Source organism: Hypomesus nipponensis, chromosome 1, assembly GCF_054491055.1.
Source record: "Hypomesus nipponensis isolate SF chromosome 1, ASM5449105v1, whole genome shotgun sequence".
NCBI classification, from domain to species: Eukaryota; Metazoa; Chordata; class Actinopteri; order Osmeriformes; family Osmeridae; genus Hypomesus; species Hypomesus nipponensis.
Window position 1 is genome coordinate 19,135,590 of NC_140361.1, and position 22,125 is coordinate 19,157,714.

The 22,125-nt window shown below is 41.2% G+C and overlaps 1 protein-coding gene and 1 pseudogene across 2 annotated transcripts in view; both read right to left on the minus strand.

The window, feature by feature from the left end:
- Positions 1-382: 382 nt before the first annotated feature.
- On the minus strand, positions 383-7,259 carry LOC146302899 (uncharacterized; annotated as a pseudogene). The gene is made up of 2 exons (XR_014754757.1): positions 3,642-7,259; positions 383-2,998 (listed from the first exon to the last, which is right to left on the minus strand). The product of XR_014754757.1 is annotated as an uncharacterized LOC146302899 (transcript).
- A 2,119-nt stretch (positions 7,260-9,378) lies between these two features.
- frmpd3 (FERM and PDZ domain containing 3) overlaps positions 9,379-22,125 on the minus strand; it is a 112,702-nt gene continuing 99,955 nt past the window's right edge. Inside the window, exons 11-16 of the mRNA XM_084697396.1 lie at positions 21,180-21,306; positions 20,719-20,808; positions 18,210-18,389; positions 17,850-17,985; positions 16,203-17,159; positions 9,379-15,439 (exon numbers count right to left, since the gene is read on the minus strand). Of these exons, the coding sequence (XP_084553522.1) occupies positions 12,588-15,439; positions 16,203-17,159; positions 17,850-17,985; positions 18,210-18,389; positions 20,719-20,808; positions 21,180-21,306 (4,342 nt within the window). The 3' untranslated portion in view covers positions 9,379-12,587. The remainder of the gene's footprint in view (positions 15,440-16,202; positions 17,160-17,849; positions 17,986-18,209; positions 18,390-20,718; positions 20,809-21,179; positions 21,307-22,125) is intronic.

The window sequence follows — 22,125 nt, forward strand, 5'->3', positions numbered from 1 at the left end:
CAAACTAATACGTTTTATTACATTGACCAATACAAATCATATTAAGTTTATTAGTTTGTTTAAATTCAAACTTATGTAATGTAAATGAATGGAAATTCTATATGCAATTCAATTACATAAATCTAAAAGATTAGGCTTAAATATTTCTGTGAGTGTAGCGATCAAAGTTCTCAATAAGTGCAACGACATGAGTTTGAATAAGCGCAGACGGCTGCTGGTCTTTCAAATAGGGGAAGCTCATTTTCGGCCTAAATCATATATATTTTACATTTAACTTGGACCCCTCCTCTTCTCTCAGTACACCACCTCACTTGGACCAATCATCACCTCCCATGGCTTCTCCTACACTGCAAAAACTCAAAATCTTACCCAATGTATTTTGCTCTTTTCTACTCTAAATGTATCATCACACTTAATATAAGACACAATTGCCTAAAGAGTGAGATTTCATTTAGTTATAAAGAATTTGTTTTTAGACAATGCATCTTGAATATCTTGTTAAGTGAAATAGTCTTGAAAATATCTTGTTTGAAGTCATATCTCATATGAAACAAACTTTTTTTGACATGTCATACCATTTTTAAGCATGCTGTGTTGGAAAACATTAGTCTTCTTGTTTCAAGACAAAGACTTCAAGACATCAATTTATTGAAAACTGCTGACACATTGCATTATGACTCTTAAAATACATTTAATACAGTGTGACTTTTTCTTCCATTTATATAAAACAATGACCATGTGACATGGCAACATTAAACAAATACTGCTTACAGAGAGCCTGTTACATCAAAGCCAAATCTATTTTTAAGTCATTCTAAGCTTGATCTGGACCACCCAATTTTCCCCCTATTTAGCTGATCAGAAATATTAATTAATATAAAACTCAAAACCGAGAATGATGACTAGTGATGTCTGTGAGGTCATACTTCACTGGAATGTACTTTCTGTTGTTGACATTTACATAGTAGTATGGAGTATAATCAACAAGATTTTTAATATCCATGAAAATATTGGCTTGAGCTAGGGAATTTCCACCTCATAAGCCAAATAATAACTGTAGTGAGAGGCTGGCATTCAAAGCAATACACTGATGCATTTACAATATAGATGTTTTTCACAAGTGCAAACTCTGGAGTATCATTGATGACATTAGAACAAACCAAAGATTTTCCACATGTATGCTTATTTCCATGTTGTATAATCCACTGTACAGAAACAATATGTTCAATTTGCCCTATTCCCAAAAAGTCTTTAACCTTAGCTTCTACATAGTCAAATATTTTTACTTCAGAGGCTGGGCCCATGTCAAATTCAGCTGAGAAAATTGGATGTTTCTCATGCACATTCTGATTACATTCAGAAATGGTTGTGCTTCACAAGAGATTTACAAATATTCTTAAAACTACTTTTCAAAGCCCACTGCTTAAAAAAAGCAATGCTATGACTCAAAGCGCATACACATATGCCTCACTGCAGGACCAAGTGCCTTAATCTGAGAAGGCAGATGCAGCAGATAATGCTGTTTAGGTTTAATATTTGAATCTGGAAACAGTTGCTTGAAATTATTTAAATGTTGCTCAATTAAAGCTTCAGTTTTGAAAGAGTTGAGAGAGCAATAATAGGTGAAAACAGAATTTTGATGATCTCTAACAACTTACATAGCATTTGTGTGTAATCATTTTCTCCAATTTTGTCAATGAGAAATGGAAGGATCTTTAACAAAACCAGCATCTGCCCAGCAGACTGTTTCAATTTATTGTCATTTGATGACATTGGATTGATAGATATGGGGCAAGGCTTGTCCCTCACATCCACAGAAGAATAAGGAAAACCAGTAATTGCACTGTTGAATGTGTCCAAGTCAATATGCCCTGAAAGCACAAGATGCTTTAAAACACATTTGATTTCATAAGGGGCTACACCTTCAAGAATAACATGCACGATGTCTTGTGGGGTTTGATTGATAATATAAAAGTGAGGAAATTATGTTAATCTGCTTCTCCTGTTTATACCATATGTCGTCTTAAGATTGTCTTTCAGAAAGTCAGTACTCGCCTTTTCAATGTCATTACATTGTCTGTTATAACTTCCAATTGTGCTTTTAACAAACAAATCTTCATTAAATTGTTCCTGCATGTCCTCAAAGTTGCATTCACAGTGCCTGCATTTACTGTAGGCAAACCCTACTCCTACCTTAAATCCAGCCACTTCATGCTGTGCTAGTGTCTCCGCACACAGACATAAGCGCCCCATAAATGGTCTTCGCACCATTTGCAGTGGAAACCTGAACACCATCACACAGCTCAGTTAAGTTGCGGTTTATCCTCTGAAATATCTCATCAATACCACAATGGGATAGATCTTTTGATTTTACCATGGCAAGCAGACGAATAGCAGCAAGTCTTGATCTGTATTTGGGGTTGATCTTACCTAATGTGTAATAAATCAATAATAATTTGTTTTTCTTTGCCCGAGATCCAAGAGGATTGCATAGCTCAATTTCATCTGTGTATAAAATCAACTGCAATGCTGTGGGAAATTTCAAAAACAGTGGGTGTGACTTAAAAATGTCTCCATCAATGAAATCATGAAAAAAACATCCTTGCATGGCTGTGGCCCCTCAACAATCATTGCAAGAATTCTAGGATGTGATAGGAGCTGCTACAAACTCTTCACAAACCATATAATGAAAGTAGTGGTCCTTAATCGCAAGAACTCTGAAGTCTCCACTTTTAACATAAGATACTGTTTGTTTCGCGACAACAATCTCTGGTTCAACAGGTTGTAACAGCTCTCTGATGGTCTTATCCTGCAAATGGGTGGAAGCAATCTGACTGAAAGGTTCAACAAACTGGTCAAATACCCCCATTGCATCACTCTTTAGTTGATCCATGTCCCCAGAATGTCTTTCAATTATGTTGCTCATTTTCTGTTTTAGATGCTCCAATAATACCGCCTGATATTGCTGGACTCCACTCACCAACTGGTTAACAGTTCTCTGGGGAGAAGGAAAAAAATATATTATAAACCTCATACAAAAAATGAAGTCAACATGGAAACTCACAAACACACTAAGATAAACACTTCTGTTAGTGAAATGCAATGATCAAAATAAGTTATTTCCACCAAAACTATAATACATTTGAAAAATCATACTGCCCTCTGCAACTTTAAGACTTTTATACCTGTTTAATGTGTTTTGACCAATGGGATTTAGTGGATGGGCAGATTGTGTATGCAAAGTGTGTCTGTCAGATGTGATAAATCACAAGTGGTCACTCAAGATGCATGAGAAACATTCCCCCCCCAAATTATATTCAGTTGGATGTTTAACTGACCTAAAACCCATCTACTTGAGATCACATCAGCCAGGATTCCATTACTTGAGTTTAACTCTAAGTGTATTTTAAGTATATATCACCTTTTAAAACACTCGAATGAGCCTTCTGACCTGACTGCTAGCGGAAAAACTTTATCTGGATTACTTAATAGGCGGTCAGTAATTTTTAAAAGAAACCGAGGACTGTTTATTTGCAGTGATGATATTATTGAAAAAAGTAGTATGGGCATCTTTTAGGTTGCTGTTTTTATGTTCGCTAGAAACAGTGAAATACAGTTGGAAAATGAATGGCATAAATTACCTGTGTCAGGCGATGGGTTTCTCTGGCTTGAAGCATTACATGCAGTTGTGTGTTTAGAAACATCAACATTCATGCCCCCCTCCTCAGCTTCTAGAAATTCACACTGAAACAGATTAACAGCAAACATATTATATTAGGGAAAATATTGTCATTGATAGCACCACCAAAGAAACTTTTCAAAGTTTTGCATGTCTGCGCCAAACATTTCAGCGACGATTGTTTCCACAACTCGGGGCAATATAAGCTGGCCTTGCTGACCGTCTGATATTGAAGACTGGATCAGTAGTAACTCCCATTGGTACAGCTACAAACCTCGGACAAGTAAGTCAACTAACGCTATATAAGCTAATTGTGTTGCTTTACTGCAAGGGCGTAATTATATTGGGGGACAGGGGGACACGTCCCCCCCAATATTTAAAGAAGGACAATTTGTCCCCCCCAATATTTGTTCATACTGTATGATTATGCGGGCAATATTGATGACTGCTAGCCTTCGTCTTTCTTTCCTGCTTCGAAAATATCAAATCCCGGCCAGCCCATTTCCCAAATGCATTCAACTTGCCTTACACTATACATTAACAAAACCTATTTCTCATGAAATCCATGTCATGTTTTCCCTATAGCTTATACGTCAATGAGTGAGTTAGCAGCGCAACATCAGACAGACATTTGGCAAGTATTTATGGATGGTAAATATCCAGTAACATAATCCTTGAGATAAAGACTAGGTGAATTACACTGGAATTTTTAGAAAATTGTAGAATTAATGCGAATTTCGATTACCATACTATACATCTCTCTCTAACATTGCCCTCCATAGTCTATTTGTCTACTTGTCTGCCTCTCGTCTCATTGCCTGTTGTCCATCTGTCTGTCTGTCTGTCTTCCTGTACTGTATATTTATTGTCTGTCTGCCTTGTCCTTTTGTCCTTTTCTGTGCCCGCCATTTTTGGCCCGCCCCAACTGTTCTTTTAAGAACCAAAGTTCTGCTGTCAAGTAAGTTTAACATTTAAACAATAGTCATGTTTAATTAAGTATTGTCATAATCCAATAATAATAAATTCTCAAGCCTATGTCCGCCTTGTCAAACTACCTTTAACATAGTATGGTTGCCAGAAAGATAAACTGATGGAAATGAAAATCAAAACCACATCTGCACAACAAAAGTAAAATGAACTTTCCTGCCGCAGGGGCGCAGATGGAATTTTTGAACTGGGGGGGACCAAGCTGTCAGCAAATGATTCCAACTCCATTTGTTATTTTGTGTAATATATAAGTACATATATGCAATGTTAATTGCAGCTTCAGTATATATAGGCCTACTGAAGTGCAATACTGAGGTAACAAAAAGTGAGAACGATACTGCAATCCCCCGACCCTGTAGGGGGGCATGCTCCCCCTGAAGAAAATGTCTTAAAATGTAAAGTTAAACGCATCAATCTAGTGCACTTTGAGAGCAAAATTAAGAGGCTAGATCAATGTAGAATCTGTGCTCTTCTAAGCAAAATCATGTTATTAACCAGCCCCTGATTGGCTGTGAGGTTTAGGCATTAGGTGAGGAGTTTGCATGCATGCAACATATTAATGATATATAGTATAGCAATAGTCCATATTTCATTTCAATTTCGCAAAACAAAGAAGGTATTCTCAATTTTAAAATGAAATATAACTCATTTGAACCAGACCAGCAATATTTACCTTCATAAATTCTTCTTCACGTCCTCTGCCTCGGTAGAGCTAGTCGCTTGGCTAGAACTAGCTGTTGCTAGGGTTATATTTTCTGATTCTAAATCTACATCTAGTATGTCCCGTAGTAGCTTATAATTGAATTTAACGTCTTTAATGGTAAGAGACCGCGGCGCACAGGGATGGGTAATGAGCGTTGCTTAAGATCAAAATTACAATGCAACATACGGCAGACATCTTAGATATGAGAGATCCCCTGAGATTTTTGACTTTGTTGCTTTCATGGGAGCCAGTCCTCACTCTATGGGAGCTTGGCTCTCTCTGGCTACCACGTAATTCGAGCACTGAATGAAAAGGAGCGAGCCAAACATTACAATTTTAAGCAGCCAAAAGAATGGGCCTACTAACGTCATCTCCATGACAACCAGGAAGACGCCAAGCCTAAAAGCACAAACGCCAGCTCCAAAAATACGTTAAAATAATCATAATACACTTTTTCTTTTCAAGTGTTGTAGTACTTTTGTGTTACTAACGTACACACGCTAACATCGCCTAATCAGCTGTGCAGTTATAAGTGATGCTTGTCGCCTAACGGTGCGTTCACACTGCAGCGACGCGATGCGAGCGACAACATGTTTTCCATTCATTTTCTATGGAGCCAGGCGAATCGCCTGCGGGTGCATTGTGGGTAGCGAGGCGACGCGACAGAGTTGAGATTTTCTCAAATTTATGCAAATGAGGAGCGATTTTCGCTAGCGATGGCCAATCGGAGTGTTTTCCTGTTTCTCGTAACGTAGCAACCATGGTAAACATTTTTAGCTTTCTGTATTTTTCTGTATGTAGCTGTATTCGTACAGAGATGTTAATTTAAAAAAACGAAGCATGGCGCAAGGTTGCCGAAGTTGTTGGTGCTTGTACTTTCTAATTCAGTTTAGTGACATTTTGTTCTGTAGTAACTAGCTAGCTAGCTAGCTAGCTAGCCCGGCTGGAACTCCCTATCGTATCGACAGATTAGCAGAGACTGAGTAATATAATAAAACATTTTTTACACATGTCAACGTGTATGTCTATTAAACAGTTTTGTATTTTGTATACAAGTTGTATTTTGATCGATGTTGCGAGTACGTAAACCCAAGTCTGCACACTTGACCATTACAACTACAACAGTGACTTTAGAGAACTACATTATACATGAATCTGTTTGAAACGCCCCCGAGCGTGGTGAACTGTGGGAAGGCGAGCGATGGCAAGCGATTCGCGTCGCTGCAGTGTGAACGCATTGTTACGCAGGGAGAGTGGTGGGGACGGATCGGGGTTGCAAGGAATCTGGGGGGGACATGTCCCCCCCGTCCCCAGTGCCATCTGCGCGCATGAAATATTTACGTCTTCGGCTTGGCCGTTTGTGACAGGCAGCTATGTCGGTAGTAGCATTGTTTATCTTCGATTTGAGCAGATTTCTAAAAAACAACATTAACTAGCTAGATTATGTACACTGTAAGGTAAATGTACATGCCTTGTTTGGCCAATTTGGTCGATTGTGGAAGAATCTCGAAAGTTTTTTAGTTATCGAGAGGAGTATTCAGGCTGCCTGAAACCACCTTGATAAAATATGATTTGCCTTAAGTAATCATATATTTTTCACATCCTAAAAATCCCCTAGTTCTCCTCTTCAATATGGTATAAACAGTTAAGGTCTTTGATTTAATATGAACATTCATAAAATATGAATATTAATATGAATATCATATTTCAACAGCATTTGGAACGTTCAGAATTTTGGCTCAGGCAGTAAAGGGTTAAGAAAGGGTACTTCAAAATTAGATTACATAGTCATCAGTGGTCGGAAACCTGTAACAGTGATGCAAAAGAAGGTGAGGAATGTAACATCAGACATAGTATTAATAACTCAAATGCCGTGATCCAGTTGGGTTGCCATACTTACATTTTGATCAAGGCCATGGTTTCATACAATATTCTCATGATTTTGTTGTGATCGGATCTCTCAATTTTGCATGCCGGTTTTTGTTCCAACTTGTCTGAACATCTCTTTTTTGGTCCAACTTGTCTGAACATCTCTGGGAAATTTAGGAATGCTGAAAACTGCTGGGAAGACGATGATGGGATGTCATAACTAGTGAAATAAAACAATAGTTTTAAAATGTATGTCAAGTCATGTGGCCATTTTCATGTAACCTTAAAGATAGATTACATGTCTATGAGATTATAGTTTTTTTTTCATGGTTCTGCATAGGCCTGACGTTAACAATCACATAACATTAGCTACGGTTACCGTTACCTTGATTCCGCTGTAAACTTCTCTGACTGTAGGCCTACCGGGACAGGCTCAAGGGTTAGTGTCACAGTTTCTTTCCACTGCTGAACGAATCTAAAAAATGTTGCTTGCTTCTTAAAGGATCCTACAAAAAGGGATGCAACCATCCTCTCAGTCAAGCCGTAATCAACGGCTTCTCGAACAACTTCAGTATCTAACGTACAATATTGAAAAGAAAAGCAGCAATGAACACCACCACTGTGGTAACAGCATAATGTAACGTTACACAATTTAAAAGGCACATTATGCTACTGCATTATTATGTCTGTATTAGCTTAAGTTTAGTGTAATGTCTTGTTTGTGTTCAAGTATGTATAGTGTATAGATGTGTGGTGTATGTAACCTTTGTCCTGTCTTTTGTGTATTTGAATTTTCCTGGCTTTGGCTTTTCTTTAGCATTAACATAGGCCTAGCTATATTTCAGAACAAAGGACTTTTCAGCGGCAAAAACGCTTTTCAATGTTCTCCTCTGACGCAGTGCAGCTAACGTTTTATAGCTAACTTTCAAGCTAGCTCGACGGTGAACTGTAAGTACCGTTAGCTAGCTAAGTAACATGTAATAACGTGTAGAATGGCAATATGGGAAATAATACTGCTAGCTAGTGTTAACTAACTAACTGGAAATTGTCAATGTCGAGTGTAGCAAGACTGACGTTAAAGTAATGTTAGAGCTAGCTATGTGACAGAGTATGAATTTGGCTAGTGCCAACGGTAAAGTCAACTCGAATATTAACACCAAACACTGATAAAAAATTCACATAATTTACCTTTGAATTAATTTTGCTCCTCTTCGGTGACCTGTATTTCAAAACGGATTAACTCTCTGACTAAATCTTCGGTTGATACATTTCTAAGTGCCGCCATCCTCCCGACTTTAATCGACGCTGTCAGTGACTGGCAGTTGGATCACTGTCGATTCACTCATGTATCCTTCCGTGCTGCAATATTTATGCTTCCGCCGAGTCAACCTCTCTTTTAGCCTGGCTGCCACCCCAACTTCGCCCCACCCATGAAAACATTTGGTTGGGAAGTTGGGTCTGGAGCGTCTCGTATTGGGAAAAACTATATAAAACCAGTATCTGGGCGGATCAATGAAATTGCCAGGGCGGGCTTTATACGATGATGGACAAATGATCAACAGTAACGTAATCAACAACGTCACGAAATAGCCCTTGGGTTGAATTAGTTTTCAACAAACAACATATTACGTTGCTCTGATTGGTTGTAGGTCTATCCAATTGAGCAAAGAGGCATTTGTTTTACGAGTTTGGTTGATACATGCCCCATAGTCACAGCCCAACGGAGATTTTCAGACTCATATTCTGACTAGAATTATGAGTATGACAACGTCAGGCTACCTCTCTTTAGCCTGAAACTATAAATCCTTTCAACACACGCGTCAACAATTATTGGTCAGTTTCATAATATGATTAGGGTAAAGGGTTTGAAAATCAAATTCTTCAATACTGTTTGTGAATATAAATGATTTTATACTCCTCATTAACATGATTAAAATTATTCAGGGACACCACCCAAAATTATTTTTGTATCCGTAACCTCAGCAACCAGGCCATTTGCTCTATCAGATTTTGTGTCAACACCGTAAATACATGCAGCCTATTTGAGTGAGGATATAGCTGAATTTATGGGTAGGCTATTTTCTCTCAAACAGTTGGATAAGGATAATTTACATGTTGTTTACCCATACCAGCTCATAAACTGGTGCCCTCCATGTGCTTACACTAGTGCCATTTTGTATAATATATTGAATTCACTTTATTGCTATTTAAACATTAATTACTTTGTTGGCAGACAAATAATCACAGCGAAGACAAGATTATTGACACCTAAAAAAATAAACAAAAAAGTGCACATTAAACATCAATCAAGGTAGACCATGAATGGGTCCTCCATTATGCAAATAATAAACACAGGCAGTTTAGTTAAAGCATTGGAACAAAGATAAAATACTGTTAGTAAATCTTAAAATAAATATAAATAAATATTTATACTATCATGTTGAGAAAGAAACATTTTCAGGTCTTCATGACAAACTTTAGCCTGTAAATATATGATATAAAAATAAACAGGTCCAATGCTTTATAGTGTACTCATACTCTTTAAAATATATGTTTTTACTATTAGTCTCTGTTACATTACTATGTAATACAATACAGATGTCTTTTCTCTTTTATTTTACAAAATAGGGATGAACGTTGCATCACAAGTATTGGATATTTCAATTGTAGCCCAGGCTCACATGGAACTCTACGCATTCCAATCTTATCTTACAGTAGCCTACTTAAAACAGCTATATAAGGAGTCACCATTGCAAAATATGAGAAACCTCTCTTACTTGAGTAGTTATAGGGGAAGGTTCCTTTCACTTTTAGGAATTTATTCTGTATATTTCACTCCCACTGAGGGTAACTTGGTAAGTCTGTGTCTTTCACTGTAAGTCCAGGCAGAAGGGAGACAGCTAGCAACAACATAAGAATGGTAGAACTATACAACAAAAGGATAAACATTCTGCAGAAAATGTAATAATAATCAGAAAGGGTTTACAGATATGTAAAGGAGCTGGCCATTAACTTGAGGACTGATCAAACATGATTTTGAATGAATCATGATGAAAAAATTATGACACTAAAAGAACTAATGACACAATAAGCACACGTGCTAGCTTTATTAAAATACATAGAAAACTACTTTGTGGGTTTCTGTGAGGGTGTTTCTTTCATATCTCCTTAATTGCACATTGAATAACAGCACATATATAAAGCAATTTTATTATACTTAGATATACATTATACGCATAGCTGCAGGAACATATTTTATCAGCGGGGTGCTGGGGGGGGCCGGCTTAAAGTTGCGGGGGGTGCCGCGGTGATGGATTTTCAAGTCGTATCATTTTTAATTCTCGTGCTGTCAGCAGGGGGTGCTGCAGCACCCTCAGCACCCCTAGTTCCCGTGGCCATTAGTATACATATATACAGCTCTGGAAAGAATTAAGAAACCACTGCACCTTTTTCTTTCCTTTCCAAATAATTAGAAAAGGAAGGTTTTGAGTGAGGAACAGAAGGGTTCAACTTGCAGTGGCCTCTTAAATTGAACCCTTCTGTTCCTCACTCCAAAAATTGAAAGGAAAGAAAAAGGTGCAGTGGTCTCTTATGTCTTTCCAGAACTGTATATGCTGTATAAATATTGATAGATTTATGATTCTAAAACCCAAATTTATGAAACAAGATTTTATGACATGATATCGAGGAAGCCTCTAACCATGGAGTCTCAAGTATGGTCAATTATCAGCAGCAGTAACTTATATGCAACATAATGGAATATAAAACCATTTCCACCAGTTCACAGACTGTCAATAAGAAAAAGCCTTGGGCCCAAAAAATGGGGATGCGTGTTTTTTTATTAATTTTTTATTTTATTGTACAGCGAGGTTGTGCAAAGGTCAAATTAAAGTTAAATTATTTACACTGAGTGAGATGCTAAGCAAAGTGTATGTTCATTATTTTTGTGTTTGTGTAAAATCCTTTAAAATCCTCTCGTTTAAACGCCAAGGCAAAAGGCAAGATTAATTAGAATTTAGGTGGCCAGTGAGTTGGATGTTCTACTACATTTTCCACAGTGAGCAAGTGTCAATACCTGCTGTACTAATTTCATGTCTCATCTACACGTGAATTAGCCTGGCTGCCAGAACAACTTCTCCCGCCCACAAAAAGATGTGTTTGGGAAGTTGGGTCTGGAGGGTCTCGTATTGGGGACAACTACAGAAAACCCAGAATCGGGACGGACCAATGAAATTGCCAGGGCGGGCTTTATACGATGATGGACAGATGATAAACAGTAACGTAATCAACAACGGCACGAAAGAGCCCTTGGGTTGAATTCATTTTCAACAAACAACATAATACGTTGCTCTGATTGGTTGTAGGTCTATCCAATTGAGCGTAGAGGCATTTGTTTTACGAGTTCAGTTGAAACACGCTCCGTACTCAAAGCCCAACGGAGAGTTTTCAGACTCATATTCTGACTAGAATTATGAGTATGACAACGTCAGGCTACACATGAATGGGATTGGCATGGTTTTCTGTGACTGTGATCTGGATTTTCTATATTGCACTTTCAACATTGTAAAATACAGTACAATACGTTTGGTTCGCCATTCACCAAGGGGGCGTAGGTTTGTTTTCAAACACAAGTGGGACAGCTTTCTTTTGAACTGAGGATGTGGCCGTAAAATATCATTTTCTATTAAAACGTGAGGGGGACAGATTTTCAAAACGTTTTCACATTCAGTGAAACCTGTGCCCCTGACCGAGGAGATCTCCATTTAGTGTCACAATAGTATAAATTGTAAATTAACTAGCAAACACATGACATACTAACGCACTGAAGCTTGAGGTGGTACCTAATTAACATATTTGCTGCTTAAAGTTGTTCTCATAGTAGATTTTAGTACAGCATCATTTATGCCTGACAGTAAGTATAGACATACTCTTTATAATTCTCATCAATATATATTCCAAATATTACTCTCATCTGTGGGTTTCCACAAACTATACCATTTCTCAAAAAGATAAAACGTAATGGTACAGTACATACGAAAAATGACAAAGCCGTATGAAAGTCAATGTTCTGGCATCCACTGCTCCTTAAGTTTTGCTGTCTCACCATTTTTATGCTATGGTGATAATACTGGTCCATAAGCTCCCTAAATATCCACTACAGGTTGCCACATCCCTTGTAAACATGGAATGGAGCAGTTGCATTGCAATATTTTCTGTAGATCATTGCACTTCCTATAAAAAATGTAAACAATAAATACGTTATTGATTAGGTGAGCACCTGTCTTGGCTTACCCTATACTGCAACATATTATAGCTGTTACTAACTACCAACCCCTACGGTTAAGGTATTTACTGGATGGGCAAGGTTTTAATTGGGCGGGTTAGAGAGCTCATATTTGTGGTAGAAGTATGGACTTGAGGGCTGACACTCTTGGTGGGCAGACTGCTAGAAGTTCCCATGGACTCCTCTGCTGCACGTAAGAGTAGAGTGTAGTTTATGGCCACCTCCTCCACTTTCCGGAGCAGCTGCAGCCGCTGTGCCTCAGAACGCAACCCTCCCACCAATTTTATAAAGGTCTGGGTGAGGTCACACAGGACTTGGAAACTAGCAGTAACAGCACTCAGCATCCTCGAGGGGCTCTTCTCCACGCTTGCCACATGACGGCACGATGCCCGGAACTCCTTGAAACGTACTGCCAGCTCTTGCTTGTACTCGCCAATACGAGATGGCTGGATGCGGTTGTCCACTTCCACTTGGGGGCTGTTGGCGCACTGGCGTAGGATGGAGAGCAGCTCGTTTGCATCCAGCTGGACATTGAGGAAGCCATCGGGCAGGGTGAAGATCTTCCCTTGCAGTGCCTCCACCCTTGCCAAACTACTCTCCAGAGTTCCACAAGCCCTCAGGTCTATCTCCTGAGTCTGGGGCTCTTCCTCCTCCTCCTCTTCTGCCTCATCCCCACTGTAATCCTCTGCATTAAGCACTTGCAAGGTCTTGCTTACCACAGGCAGGGTGCCAGAGTCCATCTGCATACCTGGCAGTACCTTAAGAGGGATGGAGTAGGACAGCTCATCCTTCTCACTGCTCTCATCTGCCGCTTCACACTTCCTGTAGCAGAAGCAGAAGGAACAGCATTTCTCCCGATCATCGTTGTCCTCGCATGGTATGTTCAGAAGCACCTCAGTGCCCCCCTCTCCTTCTCTCTCCCTCAGCATCTCTTCTCCTTGTATGAAGAACACCCCCTTCTTTCCCTTACCATCTACCTGCTGGGACTGAGTGTGGACTGGTTGTACAGGAGTGGGAAGCCTCAATCCTCCCATGGCCCTAACTCTCTCCATCTCTTTCTCCAGGCTTTTGATTTTGGGTTTCACCTCTGCATAAAGTGGCATGCTGTCACTGTTTTCAACTTCTCCAATACTATATCTCCTCTTAAGCTTTGTGTACTGGGGGGCTCCTATGCACTCAGAGCGAGTTGAGCATGTCGGCAGGCAAGAGGCCTGCTCCCCTCGAAGCTCCCTGGACTCAAGGCTAGTGGAGCGGATGCGAGTGGTCTTGATCTCTAGGGTCTGGGGTTTCCTCGAGGCGCCAAGGATGTCAGGGGATTTGGTGACAGCTTGTGGAATTTTGGAGATGTTCCTCTCTCTGCCCCGGTGCTGCTGAGGTTCTGCAGTGGAGCCTACTGGGGTGTCGGGGAGGCGCATGCCTCGACACAACCTTTTACAATCACAGCTGCGTCGCTGCTCCCTAGAGATGCCAGGGGCCTTCAGGACAGGACTTGTACGGAGCTGGCATGCGCAAGGGATCCCAGAGGCGACTGGAGATGAGCCCTGGGGCAAATACTCTCCTTGGGAAGACTTTGGCTTTAGCAGCTCCTCAAGGAACTCCAGCTCATATTGCCGAACCTTCTGAAGCTGGGCCCGCCGTTCATCTGTCTCCCTTCGCATCCTTGCTGGGAAGGTAGCCGAAAGCAAATTCCTAAAGCTTAGGAACGGGGCACTACGCTGGGCTTTTCCCTTACCCCCATCTTGCTTCTTAGTGTCAGCGGCAGGGAGGGTGGACACCTTATCTTCTGAATGGCTGGCGTGGATGGGATCCACCAGGAGGAGTAATGACTTGGGAGTGCATGTCTGCTGCTCGGTGGGAGCTTTATTCTGAGAACTTTCTGCCTTGTTTTCTGCTGCTTCCGTTTTATCTGTTTTCTGAGACAAATGGGGGGAGTGCTTGGTTTGGACTTGAGGGCTGGCATTCTCCAGAGTGGGGTCAAGTATATCTGCTCTCACTGTGTTCTCTTTACTGCCAGCCAGTTGCAACCCCTTGGCTCTTAGACACTCATCATCGGTGGGGGAAGATGAATGAAACAAGATCACTTTCTGGGTCTGAGGTTCCTTTAATCTGAGTTGGGAACCCGGCTCTGCAAGCACAGGGCATGTGCAGAACAGGTCTTCTACTGGAAGTAGGTCTTTGGAGCTGGGAAGCTTTGTGGTCTCAGTAGAGGCAGATTCGGCATCTTGGCACATGTTTGTGGGGCAAATCTTTGCAGAGGATGTTCTGTCCACAGACAGAATGATAGGTAAGGCTTGGCTGGTGGGATCAGGGCCAGGAGGTGCCGGTGTTTTTCCCCTGGCTCCTACAGCAGAGAGATTTATACTCAGTTTCCCCCCTACAGAAAATGACAACATCTGCTTTTTACTTATTGGTAGGGTCTGAGCCTTTGCTGGGTCTGATGCCTCCAGCTCCCCAAGTAACTTAATAGGAGGGTTAGGGCTGCTGACTTTGCTGGGCTCTGGCTTGGTTTTCTGATCTGTCTTCTGCAAGCCTGATGCTGGTTCTAGGCTTGTCTTGAGACCCTCCTGGTCTGATGCCAGATTACCCTGGGCCCTGGCTGTTTCCTGCTCAAGGCTGGTCTTCAGGGGAACCGTTTTTCTGAGGATCACCTCTTTAGCGGGGCAGCCAGCACGGTTCTGTCCCATGGAGAAAGCACCGCCTCCTAGTGTTTGGGTGGTGCAGCTGGGGATTGCAAGAGGGAAGTCTCGCCTAGAGAAGCTGCGCTCCTTGTTGATGTGGTGGGCCAGCAAGTAGGCCTGATTCTGATGCTGCTTCATAACTGACACCATCTCTGATACATCCGTCAGCTCGGATGAGTTGGTCTCATGGCCAGAGTCCAGTGATGACTCAGGTGTGATGGCTGCCAGCACAATGAGACCTGCACAGAAAGGAAATACAGAATACAATCAGGGTCACAAGGGAGAAGCCACATAATGCACACAAAGTTGAGTAAATTAAGCAATAAATTGAATTTACACATGACTGACTAACAAGTCTGTCACACAATGGTTTGTCCAACATGCGAAATAGCTTTTTTCTTTAATCCTTTGGCTATTCACCAAATGTTAATTTTTCTCAAGACTTCATTGCAGAAATATGTTTACCACACACTTCTGAAAACCATTCATCTTTCAGTAGGAGGGACCATGTTCAATTTTGATTTTAGTCTTTATTTTTATGAAAGTATGAAAATAAATGTCTTTCCCCACATTGAAATATATTATCTTGTGGCATATGAGAAGAAGCATGTTTTTCAGAAGCATGTTCAACACAAAGATTAGATTTTTCTAATTTCTTATGGAAAAAAGGATGGGGACTTTGTTTCAGATCCAGAAGAAACATAGCCTCTCTTCAAGACAATATAATAACAAAACTTCAGCTCTGTATTACAAATTACAGCTGTTAAGTTATACATATATACAAGTTCTCACAAACAATGGCAAAATATCACAATAATATTTCAGATTTAGAAGAAATATTTCTATATGAAAAGTATGTATTTGATATAGTGGCAACTCGACTATGACCAACTGTACATATATAGTAAAGACTATATTTATCTGCTTATCTAGGAGTCAGGTAGACTAAACTAGCCCTTCTCAGTGAGAGACCTGAATCCTGACATGACAAAGTGGGTTGACCTGCGGTCTGGGCGGGCTGTTGATGGTGGTGAGGATAGTCCTCCGAGGCAGCGAGGGCTTCCAGAGCCTGCAGGGTGGACACAAGGGCATCATCCAGCTCCTGAGCGTGGTCTCGGACTGTCCTGGTTGTCACGTTGTCTATCAATGTCACTGGCACTTCCTGCTGTGGCTGTTTGCAGGCTTGTTGCATCTGTGAGATCTGTGCCCCCTGTGCCACTTGGCCAGTGGCGGCTACAGATGGGCTGTTAGTAGAGGCAGTTTCAATCTTTTTCCCTCGTTTGGCATCATCTTCATCCGAACTGTTGTCTCTAAAGCCAGGAGGTGGGGCCGCAATGGCAGGTGGTGGAGGCTGTAGCTTCTCCTCCTCATCATTTGCCTCCTCCTCATCCTCTGCCTCGTTTCCGCCAGGGGGTGGTAAAGCCATTAGGTCTACAGCCCCCCCTCCATCACGGGAAGCACAGGTGCTGGAGCAGTGTTTCCTCGAGCCACCACTACCGATCATGGTCATGTCCTCCACCTTCAACCGTGCCTTGCAGGAGTCACAGAAGAATCGTGTTGCCTTCTGGGATTGGCTAAGCGTGTGAGCCCGGGTTCTGAATCCAACATTCTCCACTGTGGGACTCTCTGGACCTTCTGCAATTGCCTCTGTACTCTTAAGGGTCGGATCTGATTTGGTTCGTGGCCGTCCTGGTAGAGAAGGAGGATTTTGGGAAATGAGGTTCTGGTTGATGTCAAGTTCGGTCTCGGTCTGTGTCTGCAGCTCTTGGAGTTGCTGATGCTCTCGCAGATGGATGTGGCAGAGGCCAAGGTGTTGGGGCTCCACAGGGGCCACAACCCTCTGCGACCCCCCTGCATCTCTGTGATGGACGTCCCGCTCCTCCGGGCGCCGACCGCCACTGGATGAGGAGCCAGACAATGCTCCAGAGCGGGGGTGGGCATGGTGGGAGCTTCTGTAATCTGAGGACAGAATGGTCAGAGCAGTTGAGAGGTTGACAGTCGCATGTGGTGGTGGGTGGAGTGACGTTCTGCATTGTAGAGCAAAACAGAGCATGGCGGTTGATAGCCACATAAAGAAAAGTACTTTTGGAGAGATGAATGCTGGAAGTTGAGATGACGAGGAGGGAGAAGAACGACAGCAGAGAAACTATGGGATGCACTTCCATGGTTACAGTTGTTATTGTTTGTGGTCCAGGTATGGATGCAAATGCAGCAGACACTTAGTCCAGGTACAGATTGAGCAGAGTAGAGTAGACAGAGAGAAGCTGCACTAAAATGGCTTGCATGCGATGTATCAAAGTTTGGGCAGGCTAAGAAGAGTTAATGCCAGATGTCTATGAAGTACCCACTTTAGCTTCACAATACTTATCAACATTAGTATGACAATAAACCCAAAGCAAACAGAATTACATTTCTAAACACCATTTGAATACTTTTTAGTTTCAATTCAATTCAGTGTCCTGAAAATTGCATGGTATGTTCATAGTAAAATATACTGCTAATCTTACAAAAATTTAGATTTGAGAGAACTAGAGTTCAGTTCAGAGCTACTAGTACTGAGCCCGTTCTGTATTCAGAGAGTGTTTAGCGAGTCTTAGTTTGATCCCATATAAACATTGCTGAAAATCAAGGAGGTGACTATTACCATACCTGCCTTGATCATGTAAGACTGACCAGGTGTCCTGAAGTAGATGGTCTTTTTAGGGTCAACAAACAGCTTGTAGTATCCAGAAATGAGGCAGGCAAAGTTACTGGCATCAGGCCACTCCATTAGCAGAACAAGGGGCTGAAGGGAGGGGGAAGGAGGAGAAAAGATATCGAGGAACTGTTTAGGACACGAGTAATAAGCACTGCCTGTGATGACGACAATGTTCTTTCAAGATCCAGAATAATTGTATCCAAGTAAAAATTCAGCTACATAAGGTTCTACAAGGATTCAGGTAGCTGTAACTTAAAGGCAATACAATTACTTTGCTTGAAACTGTGTGTGTTTGCATGTGTGCGTGTTACCTTGGCCTCGTGGATGGATACCTCAACCCGAGCTACTCCCTGGTTCTCCCGGTACAACTGGACCTTGGTGATCCGGCTGAACTCGGTCAGAACTGTGGTCAGGTTGTTCTTCAGATCTATCACATGACTGATGCCATGTCTTGGACCCACCAACAGTGTTGTAGCTGACTGCTTCTCATCCTTAAAAGAAGGGGTCACATGCAGACAAAAAAGTTAAACAGAAAGGTCTTATAGAATTGATGAAGGAATACAGTACAAAAACCGGCAAACTCGCTCACAAACTTGCTCAAGAGTTTCCCCTAGGGATACTGTAGATATAAAATGTAATACTTGTGATTCACAGCACAGTGGAAAGACTTTAAAGGGGTAATTGACTGCAAAACCAAGTATACCTTGTCATAGTTGAATAACGACAGTTCGGTGGGTAAAATGAACATACAGTGAATCTCAAAGTCCATTGACATCTGTTTCCTATCTAAATCTCACAATTTGAAACTACAGCTGTAAAACGGTCGGTTTCTAACAAAAACTACATTTTTGATGTCACAAATGTGCCTCCATCTTTTTTGGCTCTGGTCTGTACCTTTGTCACACCCCAAAATTTGCTGCGCGCTGATCTGTGTACTTCCACGGAATTACGAAAAACATTTTTCAAGGATATTGAAAATGGACTACGGTCGTAAATGTGTGTTCCAGGCTGTACAGGGAATGCTGACACTTTTCAGAGTCTTCCCAAGGAACCAAACACTCGAGGGGCTGTGATGTTTGTCTATGAGAAGATCACTGTGCAGTTTGACCTTCAATTACACATTTGTTCGAACCATTTCACCAGGATAGTTTTGAAAACCTGGGACAATGTAAAGCAGGATTTTCTATAAAGCTGTTGCTGAAAAAAGGTGCTGTTCCGACCTTATGTTCATCACAACCGCAAGCTGTAGTATGATTTTGTCATATTAGTTATTAGCAATGCTAACATATCCTGCCTGTATCTAGCATAGGTAGAATGTGTGACAGTTTAGTTTATTGGCAATGGGGCTAACGTTGGGGGGGGGGGGGTCAAAATTATTTGTTTGTTAATAATTTGTTAAACACAACTTTATTATATTATATATTAATCAAAAATTATTCACAACATGAGTTCCCTTGTCCTGAGACCTGCTTTCTTACCTGCCTGTTTCTACATCTGTTTGTCCACCTCACCTGTTGCTTCAGCTGGCTCTCTCACAGCAGCATGTTGGATGCTGTCTTCCTCTCCTACTCTTTCTTGAATGACCTAACGAATCTATCTCTTTCTCTCCCTGACCCTGTCTTTCTGCTTGAGCAGCATTGGTCGAAGCCTTAAAATATTGTAAACAATTTCTGCATATATGCAGGTAGCAACATTAGTGCTAAATAACTATTTAGCTGGTCGGCTCCATGACGCAGCGTAAGTAGGGCTCGTGAGACTGCTCACCAAAAAGAACGAAGGGGAACCCACTTGTCTAGCAGATAAAGACATGTTCGTATGTACCTAGCGTAAAGTAGCCTCAACTTTCCTAGACTTCTAGCCACACTACTAATGCGGCTCTCTGTTATCGCTGTCTGTCTTACTAGAAAGGCGGATCTACGTCGTTGCTAACGTGTGCTGACATTGTGTTTGAGTGTGTGAGAGAGAGACGGAGGGAGAGCAGGGAAAGGAAATGCAGCATGTTTTAAATAACAAAACATTTTTTACAACAAAACGAAATATGTGGCGGCTGGAGTTCATCTATGGCGCACCACCACAAATTAGTCTGTGTGGGAAACACTGATAGCTAGAGCAAACTGAACCTTAGTTGAATTACAATAGTTTGGTTGATAAGCTGTAACGTTACCCACCTAAGTCGATCCCATTTGCTTTGACAACAGAAGTGGAAACAACTAACGTTATCATTTCAAATGATATCTAGTCAATTTGTTGAAAACAGTGTTGTGTAGACACAATAGATTTATTTGTACGTTTTTATTTCAAATCTCCACCTTCAATGTTTCAGTGAGTACTGTTGGCCGTGTTGTGTCTTTGCTCCGTAGCTTCACTCGTTGTAAACCAACCAATCAGCATGCAGCTCATCTATATATTCATGAGCATTCCATAAAAGGGAGAAAACATCTTGTTTTATTCCAGGGCTATTTCACAGGGTTCATTAGGGCGCATAGAACAGCACCCGGGCCATTTTCAGCCCAACCAATGTTACATACCCTATTCGGAGACCTTAAGGAACAGTGTGAAATACCTCAAAATCAGTCAATGACCCCTTTAATGCAGGTGTTGCCAGGGTATATGAGTTAAATACGCTGTGCATTAAGAGCTCAATAATATGTGTGCTTTGAGTTGCGTTTGCAATTACAATAGTTGTAGGATGGATGCCCAAGGGTTTCAAAGCTGTGCTGTTGTGTCAGATATATATGCCCATGGAATATTTTCCTAAAGGATTTCCTGATATGGATGTAAGTAGTTAAAAGTGGCTGCCAAAGTGGTTTTGGCAGTTACCAGGCCAACAGTGTAGAAAAGCAGTCCTCCAAAAGGGGGAAGGTCGTTGAGCACACGCATGTACTGCAGCTTCCCCTGGAGTGGAGGTACCTGTTAAAAGATTGGAGCAGAGAGAACGGGAGGCTGAATCTGAAACATGTTTATTGTAGTCCCATATGTATTCTCTTGGGGGCATTGTTTACCCACACAGACAGTTCTAAAGCAGGAAGTGCCAATGAGAGTATGATAGCATATGAACGATGGATAAAACTCGCTGCTTATACAGAAATGCATCAAAGTGTCAATATCATATGCAAGAATCTGACTGCTCACTAATGTAATGTGACATCACAGCAAATAATAATCAACCTATTCATACTACTTGCCACTGTTCCACTGCTCCATAATCCTAAACATGAAAACAGCCTTCACAGTGGATGACAATTTGATGTTTGTGTGCGAGTGGAGGAAAGTACAGACACCTTGTTTCCAGAGGGAGGTGGGTGTTGGTAGGTCTTGAGAAGCTGGGACAGTGTCTTACACACATTTTTCTCCTTGACTGTTGGCAGCAGAGTGAGAGGGAGAAAAGGCTCAAGGCCCCACTCCTTCCTGACAAAAGAGATAGGGAGGCAGACATATAGACATTAGGATTCAATAACAAGAGACTGGAAAAAAATCTCAGTCTTTCTCCTCAAGAATACCAGAGATGCTTTAATTAGTCTCTAAGCCAGGTGTGGGCAATTAATGTTCCCGAAGGGCCACATGATAAATTGGGACCGTTGTGGCAGGCCGAACCAATAGGCTGAACTTAATTCTGCTCAATATGAATTTGATTACTTAAAAAATAAACTGTAAATTATATGGTTTTGAGCTGCTATTGGTAATACATAAATAATACATATTGGTTACAATAAGGCTATGAAAATGTCAAAAGTGTAATAATTTTTTTTAACGTACCTTTACACCTTCCAAAAATACATAAGATGTATGTTAAAGACCAGCAATTGATTAACTTTATTTTAGCACACGGCTTTGCCTTTGACTTCAGTAAACAGATACTTAAACGTCCATGTCTTTTTAAAAACCCTTTTTTACCGTGGGTGGACATTTTAGAGGGCTAACCAACTGCTCACTTAGAGTCTCCTGTCTGTGAGGCTGCGTAAGCGCAAATATGTAACTTGCCTGATCACTGTAGTCTTTCAGGACTACATATTTCCTACCACTTAACACATTTATTAATTTTTGATTTACCTCACGCGGGCCGAACTGGGACAGCCAACGGGCCGGGTGTGGTGTGTAAAATGCCCAGGGATCTCATTTCTAAAACTGCGTAGGATTCATACTAAAAGTGTACGTACGTCCAAAAGCCTAAAATGGCATATGGACCAAAAAATTCAGACTTGACTTGCGTACGCACACCTGTAAGCA